General features: G+C 44.9%; 1 protein-coding gene across 11 annotated transcripts in view; it reads right to left on the reverse strand.

The window, feature by feature from the left end:
- Positions 1–13,044, reverse strand: part of CACNA1E (calcium voltage-gated channel subunit alpha1 E) — a 654,182-nt gene that overhangs the window by 89,881 nt on the left and 551,257 nt on the right. For all 11 annotated transcript variants that reach the window (XM_045048892.1, XM_045048898.1, XM_045048896.1 and 8 more), the window contains one exon: positions 4,285–4,400. In XM_045048892.1, the coding sequence (XP_044904827.1) occupies positions 4,285–4,400 (116 nt within the window). The remainder of the gene's footprint in view (positions 1–4,284; positions 4,401–13,044) is intronic.

The following is a 13,044-nucleotide window of genomic DNA, read 5'->3' on the forward strand; positions in this document are numbered from 1 at the left end:
AGATGAAAAATCCTCTAGGGACAGCTGTGGCCCCAGGGCAACAGAGAGAGAGCAAAGAGTTCATAGCTCCATGCAAGCACCAGCTTCAGAAAGACATCAAGGGTCACAGAGGGAGCTCCCAAGTGCAGATAAGAACAGAAAGGAAGTTCTTGTAGTAAGGGGGCACTTGGAGGTTGACTGTTAAAATTCAGCCCTGTGTCGGGTAATATTTGTTGAGAGAAAGAACTTACCTCTTTCTAACCAAAATCTCCTAAACTGATAGCAATGAAAATTTTCCATTTCTATTTTTTTCCTTCTATCCAGGTTCTTTAAACTTTTTCTAGCAGTAGGCGCTTCCTTGGTTTTTCTTGTCGGCAGCACATACAAGGCATACCAGGGCAACATCTACTGCCTCGTTCAGGCGATAAAACCATGTTTTGAGCTCCAGCCAGTCTACTTCTTTGAGGAGGAGCAGCGGAAGATGCTAATGGCATCTTGTGGGCTTGCTTCCTCTTACCCCCACACTACAGTCTGCCTTGCTTGGGCAAAAGAGGCTCAGGTCTGTCGTGAATTTCGCCCTCTGATAGAACGAAAAATAAATATCTGGTTTTTGTCCACCTTCCTGGCACAGAGCTCCAAAAACCCTTGGAATTTACTGTCTTTTGTATGCTAACTAGACAACTCAGTGTCGAGGACACCTACATTACTTAAGGATCTGCATTGGTCACCAGAAAAACCAACCATATGATTAGGTTATAACTTTCAGCCTCATTCCCCCTCCCAATTCCCATGATGGGAGAGAGGCTGGAGAATGCACAATCACCAATGCCCAATGATTTAATCAAGTATGTCTACATAATGGAATCTTCAGGAAAAACAACAACAACAACAACAACAACAACAACAACAACAAACCCTCCATGAGGGGGCTCAAGGAGCTTCGGAGTTAGTGAATATGTCAAGGTGCTGGGAGAGTAACGTGCCTGAAAGGGGCATGGAGGGTCTGTGTCCCCCTCTACCCTCCACCTTACCCGAGGAATCTCTTCCATTTGGTTATTCCTGAGTTGGATCCTTTGTAATAAACTGGTGATAGGAAGTATAGCTTTCCTGAGTTCTGGAAATCATTCAAGGAATGATCAACCTGGAACCCTCTAAATTGGCAACTGAGTGGGTAAAAATGCAAGTCACTTCGGGACTCCACTTGTGGCTGGTGTGTGAAATGATGGCAGGCTTGTGGGACTGAGTCCCTAATCTGTGGGATCTGCACTAACTTCTGGTGGTGTTTAGTGTCAGAATTGAATTGAATTTTTGGATACCCAATTGGAGAACTGAAGGACTGGCCAGTGTTGGAATGCTGTGTCTGGTTGTCAGTATTTGGAAAAGAATCAAGCGGCTCCTTGGATTTTCCTCTTGACCTCCCCAGGAACAGTCCTGTATTCCAGGGAGGTATCATCACTAGTGGGCTATTTTCTAGTAAGACTTGTTAGGATAAACCTCACTAGCATTCCTCCAAACTTACAAACTAGCCCTTCTGTCCCATATCTGACAGGATTCTGTGTCTCCATTGGGAGTGATGTGGATGAGTTTAATCCTCATCCCAACCTCAGCCATAGGCAGGAAGCTGGAAGCTGGAAGCCATCAGTCCTTAAGATCCCAGCTGCTGGGGAAAAGCTTGCAGCAGGCCCTATTAAATGATGGTTTCATTTAAGCAATTGTAACAAGTAAAAGGACAAGCAGAAGAGGGTAAAGTCATTACCATAATTCCACCTGCATATAAAACTGAGAGCATATAATGTATTTCCCAGGGAGGGGAACATTTTGAAGCTCGGAGGGTACCACTCAGGATAGCTATTATACCAAGGCATAAATGTTTAGCTTTCCTTTTTAGTACAGCCTCTGGCAAAACTCTAAGTTAACAGGTTAAATGTTATTGGTGAGATGCTCCTTTATGCAGACATAGAGGTTTTAAAGTCATTTACAGCACACGTTGTTCAGAGGACATCATTTAAAGATTAGGTACTCATTAAAATACCTCATAGCAACATGCATGACCTCAGCCAGGGAGGCACATCTGCTCTGTACCGTGTCTGGGTGCTGGGTGGGCTAATCTGAGGACCCCCAAGGCAGAAGGAGGGCGCGTGGTGCTGCTGAGTATCTCTGGGAAGTGCTTGAGGGCTCTGGATGTGCGGAAGCTGCCCCCACCTTCCCCCATAGCCTTTTGCCAAGTTCTCTCTCGAACTTGAGAGTCTCTTTCCAGGGAAATGTAACCCATATGTCTCTGATTCACTCACACCCCATTTGCAAAGGGAAGGGCCAGGAAGCCCAATCTGACGTTGCAGTGCGTCTTTTTTCTTAGAAGGAGAGAGCTGGCTTTGCCAACTGGAAGAAAGTGGAGCCTTGGAATTCTGCATGTATCTGAAAAGCAGAGCCACAAAGAACAGCGTCCTGTGCTGCCTGACCACGAGTCGGGTCATGGACAGGGCGGGCAACGTTCTTTTCCAGTTCTGCTGCCAGACTGCTCCCTGGGGTGGTCTGTCAGATGGCTCCTCCACCCAGGAAGCCAAGGACAGTGGGGAACTTCAAGCTGCCTGCCAGACCTGGAGACGAATCTGCTCAGTAAGGCTGAGTTAACATTCTGGAAAGGAGGAGAGGTTCACATTCACCCCTACCTGAGAACCTCGGAGGAGAAAGGGCAAATTGAAAGTATAGTCAGTGGTATGGTACATGCTTCTAGAAGCAGCAAAGAAATGCAGATGGTCCTAAATGGGAGGTGCTTATTGTCTGGCTTTGAAATGGCACTTTTAATCATACGTACTCTCTCATCCCTGACAGATGATCAAAAGTTGACTCCAGAGCTGAGACAGAGCTTTTTTGTCTTGGTGGGTAGAAGAGGAGTGCCATGGTGTCATTCCTAAGCTGCTATGGAAGAATAAGTCTCAGGCAACTAAGCATCAAATCATATTCCAAATTTTTCTAGAGAGATCTCACATCTGTGCTATGCTTTCTACTAAGAATAGAGGGGAAAAAATGCTGTCATGTGTATCTTTTTATTAAAATAAATTCCTCTTTGCTCAGGATGAAAATAAAGATATATAACACCAATGCAATGTAATCTTTAAAATAATAAGGAAAGTAAATGCATCCATTTTACTGACAGATATGCGGTGATTGATACCCCTTCATGAGCAGCTGAGCCACAGTCAAACTTGAAGCTGGTGGTTCTGTGGGTTAACAAAATCATGATAGGTTTGGACCTATCCTCAAGGCGGAGCCTCATAGCGAGGAACTGGTGATAGCTCAGGAAATAGGAATCACCAGTTCTCACCATCAGGTATTACCCGTCTCACCGCAGTGGCCTCGCCGTCGGTCCCCTGCTTCTGACCTTGCCCTCCTACAGTGTACTCTCAATGCAGCAGCCAAAGGGCCCCCTCAAAATCTTCAATCAGACCATGTCCCACCTCGGCTCCAAACCCTCCAATGGTTCTTGCATCACTAACAGCACAGCCCCGAACCCTTACAATGGTCCATAAGTTCTGCCCACTCCTCTCATCACTGGCCCCACCCTGTCTTCCTGCCCCTCTCCCTTTACTCATTCTTCCTTCTATTCCTGGGATATTCCTGGCTTGCTTCCACACTAGAGTCTTAGCACTGAGATATCCCCCTCAGACCTTCCCATGACTTACCACCTCAACTCCTTCAAGTCTCTCCCCAAAAGGGTCTCCCTGATCTCCCTATTTCAAAACACAACCTACCCTACACCCCATAACCCTACCTTGATCTGTTTTCCATGGTACTTGTCACCTTCTTACAAGTTATTCATTTATTATTTTGTTTATCCCTGCCTTTTCCAATAGAGGGGAATGGGCTTCACATGAAAGGGGCTTTGGTGAGCTGGTGGTCTGTTTGGTTCATTGCTGTATCTCAAGTACCTAGGACAGGGGCTGGCACAAAGCAAGCGCTCAAATATTTGTGGAATGAATGGACTGTTTTTGCTGCTGCTGGTGGTCATTATAATTATCAGCAGTAGTGTACAATGTCACCCACCCAACCCAGCTCCAGGAGCTAGCTATGTTACCTTTCACTCAGTTCACCTTGCTAAACTGTGAGCCTCGTGAAGGTGTTCGGTAGAAGAATAGGAACAGTTAGTCCCCGAGGAAGAAAGAGGGACCAGCATGGAGCCCACAAAGCCGGTGAGGCATCCAGAGCTACTCTCTGCTCTGGCCAAGGCTGCTCCTGTGACTGGAGGCACCGGGGGTGCTCAGGGGGACGTCTACACTGATGTCTGTGCAGCCCGCCAGGCCTCACCTGCTTTGTCTATCCAGGCGCGGTACCCATTCAGCTCACGCTCAATCTGCTGCTGCCGCCGCAATTTCATGAAAGCTCTCCGGTTCTCCACTCTCTCTCTCTCTTTGGCAAATTCCCTGTGGATGAGAAGGATGAGATTCATAAGCAGTGAACTGGGGTAGTGCCGTGACTAAAAGGAAGGGTGAAGCAAGTAGGAGCAAGAGAGTGTTTGAGCAGGTGACTCTCTATGCCCCATTTCCCCTTTCCTTTGTTCCAGGCTGCAACTATCACCTCCTTAAAATGCTGTTCAGAAACATACTTTGTTTGGCCTCACTCAAGAAGCTTTCCCAGATCGGTTTCATCCCAGTCATCACTAACACCCTCTGCCTGCTCTATTTTAAAAGGTACTTTCTTAGTCAGGTGACAAACTAGGGTTCAAAATGCTATGTTCTGTTTCCCCAGCTACAACATAAGGCCATTAACCCTCCCGAGGGGCACACCTACCCTTTATGCTTTTAATAACAACAGTGATTAATCTATATGGACCAATTATGTGCCAGCCCTGTATGAAGTTTTTCATACCCATGGACTCTAATTTAATCCATTACAGTCACCATGTGAAGTAATAAGTACTATTAAAATTCCTACTTAACTGATGGGGAAACCAAGGATTAGAGAAGGGAAGTAACTTGCTGGGATCTAAAGTCTAACCATAGTGCCGTGCTTCCTCTGGCATCCTGCGACACTCTATAAGGGCTGCCACTGAAGACCATTGACACCAATGCCTTGAAGGACTGAGTGCTGTGTGAAGATGGCTAGTGGAGGTTAAATAGGAAAGGGAAGAACACGGGAAGGGCACCTGGCTCCAAAAGAAAGAGAGTAGGAAGATGGGAGGGATATGAGAGGAGATAATGAGATAGATGGAAAGCCAAGGTCAGGGTCAGGGAGAAGACACAGTCCACTGACAGGTGCAGGGGACCAGAGCCACTCTGTACAAGACGATGAAAAGCCTAAACCCCAGGATAGCGGGGGTGGGGGGGGGAGGGTGAGTGGCGTGGAAAGGGAAAAGAGACACAAGGATTCCTGGTAGAGAGGAAGATGAGCAAATTCAATGGCTGAGCAAATGGGGTTAAAGAAATATTCATTTGCTGATAGGCCTCTCTAGCAACCACCTCTACCAACGCCCTTCTCATCAAACACCCCTCCAGGCTACAATGCCCTTAGTAGTGTAGTGCCTCTCCAGCCTCGGCTCAGGCATGCTCCCTACTACCTGGAAGCTGTTGCCCTTAGCCAAGGTGCTCCCCACAACTAGAGAGCTTCAGCCTGACAACGAGGGAGCCCAGCACCCACTGTAAAAAGTTGTATTTCGAAGGAAAGTTGCTTTGCTTTAAGAATGAAGTAAGCTGTCTCCGGGTGTCATCATCTTCTCTGTTCTCACGTATCAGAACTCAGCCGCTCAGCTGCTGAGGGGCCACACTGGGGGCTTAACAATAAAAGCATATGGAGAAACAACTATGGCAAGGGCACATTAGACTATGAATGCAGAATTTGTGAGGATGACCCAAGAGTGCTTGGTCTGAGCAAGGCTATACTTTGCTGATCTAAGATAGCTCCTTGAAGATCTTGGGCAATCAGCTCCAGCCTTGGTAACAGTGATACTTTTGTTTTGAAGTTTATTTTAATTCCAACTAGCATACAGTGTCATATTAGTTTCTGGTGTTTCCATACAAATGTTAGAATTGTTTGTTCTGTCTCTGTGAAAAATGCTGTTGGTATTTTGATAGGGATTTCATTAAATCTGTAGATTACTTTGGGTAGTATATAGACATTTTAACAGTATTTGTTCTCCCAATCCGTGAGCATGGAATGTCTCTCTATTTCTTTTTGTTCTCTTCAACTTCTTGTATCAATGTTTTATAGTTTTCAGAGGCCAGGTCTTTCACCTCATTTGTTAAGTTTATTCCTAGGTATGGTATTATTTTTGGTGCAACTGTAAATGGGATTGTTCTCTTACTTTCTCTTTCTGTTATTTCATTATTAGTGTATAGAAATGCAATGGATATCGGTATATAGGTTTTGTATCCTGGGACTTTACTGAATTCACTGATCAGTTCTAGTAGTTTCTTGAGGGAGTCTTGAGGGTGTTCTGTATATAGCATCATGTCATCTGCAAATAGTGAAAGTTTTACTTCTTCCTTACCAATTTCCATGACTTTGATTTCTTGTTCTTGTCTGACTTCTGTGGCTAGGGCTTCCAGTAGTAAGTTGAATAAAACTCTACATCTGTAAAGGTGTCACTTACAGGCAGTGATGAGTCGTGCAGAGGCCCCATGAAGATCAGCTTGCCCATCAACACCAGGCCCCATTCCATAGCAACATGCTCCAGCCACACGGGGCTTTTACTTTTGCACTAATACCTGGACGTCAGCTCCCAGTTTGGCTAAGCTGTCTCTCCCCAGTACCAACTTGTATAAAGGTACACCTCAACTAAATTTGCACTTTATTCCTTTCACCTCCTCTTGCCTGGAACAACAGTGTGATTGATCTATCATTGATTTCAAGTATGTTATTTCTCTAAAAAAATTTTTTTTCTTAGCGTGTATTTATTATTGAGAGACAGAGAGAGACAAAGCATGAGCATGGGAGGGGCAGAGAGAGGAGGAGACACAGAATCTGAAGCAGGCTCCGGGCTCTAAGTTGTCAGCACAGAGCCGGATGCGGGGCTTGAACCCACAAACCATGAGATCATGACTTGAGCTGAAGTTGGATGCTCAACCAACTAAGCCACACAGGCGCCCCGGTGAGTATGTTATTTCTTTATTGGCTTATTAACAGAAATTATCCTGTGTACTACTGGCTTGTCAAATTCCTGCAGTGAACTTTCGTTAAATAAATTGCTGGAAAAGTCAAACTCAGTCTCTGAGCGTAATTTTTCTTCCAAAATAAAACATTGTTCATATCCAGGGAGGAAGAAACCAGCCAGGGGTTGAGGGATGTGTCACAGCCCCAGAGCAGAGGAAGAGGAGGCACCTCATTCACCCTCTCCTACCAAGATAGATGGATTCCTTGGCACAGACACCTTATCATGGTCATGGTCAGGCTGAGGGCATGGGAATAAGGCATATTAAAAGGAGAAATCGCGAGCTTGTCTTCAGGTTCAGATGGTTCTATCAACACTGTTTTGGGGGAATGGAGAGGGAGACAGTCAAAATGAAGAGTCCAGGGCCACTGAGAGTCAGAATAACAGAATACAAGCCGTGGGGCACCGCCTTTCCTTACCTTCTTCCCTGGATGTCAACAATTAGAAAGAAACAAGGGGCTGGATTGGTTCATGGTAACACCATCTATCAAGGTTTTTACCTTTGACTCTTTGTTTTCTTTCTATCCTTCCTGTCCAATTAGTGTGCCATGTTCTGTTGGTTCTATCTTCAAAACAGCACTTGGATCAACCTTTCCTCTTTGTCCTAACTGCCTTTGTCCAGGACCTCATCAATTTATGCCTGGATTATTGCAATAGCACTTACATGGTCTCTCAACCACCTGTTTCTCTTCTCTTCATTTTATCCATCTCACTCACTCTTTCTAAAACACACATTAGATCTGATCACTTCTAAACCTAAAACAATAATCACAGTGAGTAGCATTTGTGAGGCCCTTTCTAGTTTCTGAGCACCTTCATACATTTTGCTAATATTTTTTTATAATCACTCTAAGAAGGTGGAACAGGTATTTTTGTCCTCAATTTAAAAGTTAAACGGGGCGCCTGAGTGGCTTAGTCAGTTGAGCATCTGACTTTGGCTCAGGTCATGATCTCATGGTTCATGGGTTTGAGCCCCACGTCGGGCTCTGTGCTGACAGCTGGAGCTCAGAGCCTGCTTCAGATTCTGCGTCTCCCTCTCTCTCTGCCCCTCCCCCACTTGCTCACGCTCTCACTCTCGTGCTCTCTCAAAAAAAAAAAAAAAGAAAAGAAAAGAAAAGTTAAACAACTTGTGATAATTTAAGTAAGAAGCAGATCCAGGATTGGACCCTAAGCCTGTCTGCTCTAAGAGCCCAAGCTCTTCATGCGGCACACATGTCTCCCTAGTCCAATGGCATATTTATATGCTGTTTTCTTTATTGTTTCATATGTATGTGTCTTGATTTTTCAAATACACTCTAGGGATCCGGGAAGGTTTAACAAGGAGGTAATATTTTGAGGAAGACCTTGAAAAAAGGAGGATTTAAGCAGGCTATGAGCAGAGGAACACAATAATCCTTTAGCATCGAGGATAAGCATTATTACCAACATCACCATTTTCTAGCTCAGAGCACTAAATCTAAGGAGAGTTAAGTGGCCCTGTGAGAGAGCAAGCATCCAAGGACACAGAGTCACTAAGAGGAACCATGACCCTCAGATCCTATACATTCCATTTTCTTTCTATTCTTCCCCTGCTCCTCCACAGCCTCCTCCACCCTCTGCTAAATGAAGTACAAACACTTAACATGCCCTTCACGGTTTTTCACAGCCTGATCCTAACCTTTCCTCCAAACCTCACCTCCCATCATTCCCACCCGCCCACCTGCCTGCAGTCACCACGGCCATGCTCCAGCGGCAGCACCCGTCTCCCTGTCTGGAGAATGCAGTATGGCTATCAAGGCTTGGTCCACACTGTTTCTCTTCTTATCTGCCCAATTCTGTCAAAATCCTTCTCCAAGGCCAGTGTGAAATGTCACTTCTTCTGTTCAGCTTTCCTCTCCTCTCCCTCTCTCCCTTTCCCAGTCTCCAGCCTCCATTCTTTCTTTCCTCTGTGTCTTTACAGTTCATCTCACAGCCAGGCTTCACTGTGGTAAGCTGTACATGTGACTGCCTCTCCCTCTATGCGAGCCTCTTGTGAAAATATTCCATGTCTTACTCAACTCTGTATCCTCCCAGACTAGACTAGGCCTGGCACATGGTATGTGTCCAATAGATTTTTTTGTTAATTAAAAATATCCAGGCTGACTTGGAGAGCATACTGATAGCTCTACCCTGGTTCCCAAAGGCTCAAATGAAGAAACGTTCCGTCTCTGCACTGACTCAAAGGGAGGCAGGTGAACAAGCCAGAGAGCAGCAGTTGCCAGGTAACTCCTGGATGCTGCCACCACTGTTCCTTTGTTCGTCTCCACGAAGATCTCCGTAGAATTAGTGTACGAAGTACACAGTGTCTCACTTCTACCTGTCCCCCATAATGACCACATACCTTGATTTTCTGTGAAGGAGACCAACAAACCCCAGTCTAGCCTCCTTGCATGTTTGGCAGTTTCCTGGCTCTGGGTCTCTTCAGCCAGCTTTCCTGCTCTCCTCTACTGTCACTGCAGGTCCCTGTGTCCTCTCACCCTTCCACCTAGCCCCTTGGCAGTCCTCAAGGGTCCAGAGCCCAATAAAACTGCCCTGGTCTTTTAAAGAAGCCTCTTGGCTAAAAGCAGTAAAGCAAAGAATCTGCACCAGTGGGGATACTTCCTGAGCAGCCCCTGTGTCGGTGGACAAAGAGGGTTGGGTAGGGGGAGGGTTCTGTACTATGTTTATCAAGGGGACTTTTCTGTTTTCTCTTTCCACTGGGAGCCTAGAGCAGAGAGTATGGCACCAGTGTCTTTCATAAAATCTCTCACCCCTCCTTTGTTGTCATACTTGTGCCCTGGCTTATCTCCCTGACTAGTCTACAGGCTTCACAAGGCCAAGCAGAACGTACATCATATCACATTCCAACAAGCCCCTATAAAGCTGGATCCGAGGCTTGGCATTACAGTAGGTTCCACAGATTATGGAAGTTAAATATAAAGAACAGCTAATATTCACATAACACATTTGTGAAAATTTTAATTTACAAATCACTTGCATGTAAACCATTTCATTTATATATGTAAAAACTCTGGGAGATTCAGAAAGGTTCTTGCCCAAGATCACCTAATTAGCAGAAGGCAGGGTCGGAATTCAAGCTAGGCTGTTTCCACAATGCCTCAGCTGTCTTCCATGCTATCTAGAACTCAACATTAAAAGTCTACAAAAGAGATTTAGTTTCAACTTAAGGTCAAAGAAAATAAGGACATAAAAACAGTTTTTTTTGTTGTGTTGTTTTGTTTTGTTTTGTTTTGCTTTTTCTAAAAGGACTATCTTTTTAATTGAGAGAACAGCACAAAAATCCATTGCTCTGTGTTGGGTTAATAAAGACCCAGTATAAAACTCATAGCATTAGTCAAGCTAGTGATGTACTGCTTGATCTTGTGTCCATAATATAGCCATCATTTATTTATGCATATTACATTCTAGAGAGAACAGGGACAGACAAGATTCAGTTCCATTACCTGCCAAAAATAGGTATCTATTCTGACCTTAGATCCAATGTGTCCACCATTCTCATTGCATATATACGTGGCTGGCCCCAAGGGAAGGGAAGCATGCCCCTCCACTGATCTCCTCTCTTCCCTGAAGACCTGAGTACTCTCTCTCTCCTTTTCACAGAGGATCCTGGAATTATTTGGATGATGATACTTTTGCAAAGATAAAGTATATGGCTGCTACCTTACTTAGCCATCCAGATGACCACTGCCAAAGAGTGATCCTCCAAATATCTCAATTTATTTAATTCCTTTGAATCAAGCAACAGGAAGTTTAAAAGGAGGAAATATGGCCTATAAAAGAGTGCTCATGACCCCTCAGCCCTTTTTGTATTGGTCTGTGGCTTAAGGTAAAAGGATGGGTAAATTACTCCTCTTCATTTGCTCCATCTGTCAGCAGCACCCACAGATGTCACAGAACTCAAGACAGGATGCATCTAGACTCCAGAATCCCAAACAGGGGGAACAAAAATACGTCCCATGTGATATAGCAGAAATACTATCAGGTCTATCCTCAGAGATAGGTTTCTAGGTAACTTCTGTGCTAATAAACTGGGCAGTAACCTCTCTGCCTCAATTTCCCTGTCAATCATTAGAAAGTCAAAAAAACCCTCTGCTCGTGACCAAGAACAGGAATAAATCTGGTTACTCTGGTAGTCCTGACTGGGTTCTTGTAAGGGACTATATAATAGAAAAAATCCAAATTCTGTTTCGTTAGAGATACTTCTACCCAATTCTGCTATCCATAGTTTTTAGTTATTACCACGCCCCCTTACTTTGTGCAAGACAATAACTTGCAGTTCCCCCCATATGATAGCTCTCACCTAGATGAAAGTGAGTTGAAGCTAAGCATGGATGAGCCTCTATTCTATTTGTCAGTTAGGTATGCAAGGTTTGAGTTTCTAAATTTCAGTTATGGGAACTAAGAAGAAAGCTGATCTCCTTGTTCTGCTTGGTTAAATACAATTTTCAGTCTAGTCAGTGAATTTGCATTTGTGACTGCTTTTGTTTTCTAGCACTTTATATGAGAGGCATAATTTGTAAAAATCAACAATTCCTATATAGCCAATTATTTACAAATTATTCACAATTAGTTGAAGTAGAAGGATTATATAGATAATCTCAGACAAGGTATAACACCTAAAATATTTGTCATGTGTGACTGGTGGGTGGTGTATAGGAAGAAAGCAGAGTTGTCTTTTAAATCATATTTAGGTTTGGGGCGCCTGGGTGGCGCAGTCGGTTGAGCGTCCGACTTCAGCCAGGTCACGATCTCGCGGTCCGGGAGTTCGAGCCCCGCGTCGGGCTCTGGGCTGATGGCTCAGAGCCTGGAGCCTGTTTCCGATTCTGTGTCTCCCTCTCTCTCTGCCCCTCCCCCGTTCATGCTCTGTCTCTCTCTGTCCCAAAAATAAATAAACGTTGAAAAAAAATTAAAAAAAAAAAGAAATCATATTTAGGTTAATATTAAAATGATTTCCCTTTTTTTTTTAATTTTTTTTCAACGTTTATTTATTTATTTTTGGGACAGAGAGAGACAGAACATGAACGGGGGAGGGGCAGAGAGAGAGGGAGACACAGAATCGGAAACAGGCTCCAGGCTCTGAGCCATCAGCTCAGAGCCCGACGTGGGGCTCGAACTCCCGGACCGCGAGATCGTGACCTGGCTGAAGTCGGACGCTCAACCGACTGCGCCACCCAGGCGCCCCAAAATGATTTCCCTTTTATGAACTCACACATCTATAAAGGAGCCACTGCCTCAGATAATTCACAAAGTGCTAATCTGTATATTGATACATTAAAGTGGCTGGTTTTGATCCATGGGGTGTTGGGAGGATGCCTGGTCGTTCACATTGCTAGAATTTATCATGAGGTGACTGACTAACTCATGGGGACTAACTCTTGGGAGGTTCAATGAAGCCTTGCTGCAGCCTGAAATTCCTGCCCGTGTTGGGTCACCTCAGAGTCACAGGGCACCTGGACAGATATCTGTTTACCTAGTGAGGAAAACGTTCTGGTGACAAGAAGCTGTGACAAGAAACACTCTGTTGGAGGACTCTGGCTCCTGTTTTAGCCTCTAGCTCCAGACCCCTCCTCCTGATTCAGTACACACAGGGAGCTTTGTTTACTGATGCTGAGGCCTTTTGCTGCTGTCATGGCAACCAAAAGGAAGACAAAGCCCTCCAGGATGGGCTGGCCTGTGTGACTCAAAGATCTGTTTACCCACACTCCTGTACACACTTGTACACTTCATCACACACACACTGGCACAAATACACGCATGCTCACACCGGCACGGAGAAGTATATGCAAACACTCTGCCAAGCACACTAATGGCCACATGGTCATATTCCTACTACTCTTCAGAGACCACATTTTCAAAATGCTTCACTGCTCCCAAAGGAACTTGGCCAGTCTTCTGCAAGACGT

The sequence above is a fragment of the Felis catus genome, chromosome F1, assembly GCF_018350175.1.
Source record: "Felis catus isolate Fca126 chromosome F1, F.catus_Fca126_mat1.0, whole genome shotgun sequence".
Taxonomy (NCBI): Eukaryota; Metazoa; Chordata; class Mammalia; order Carnivora; family Felidae; genus Felis; species Felis catus.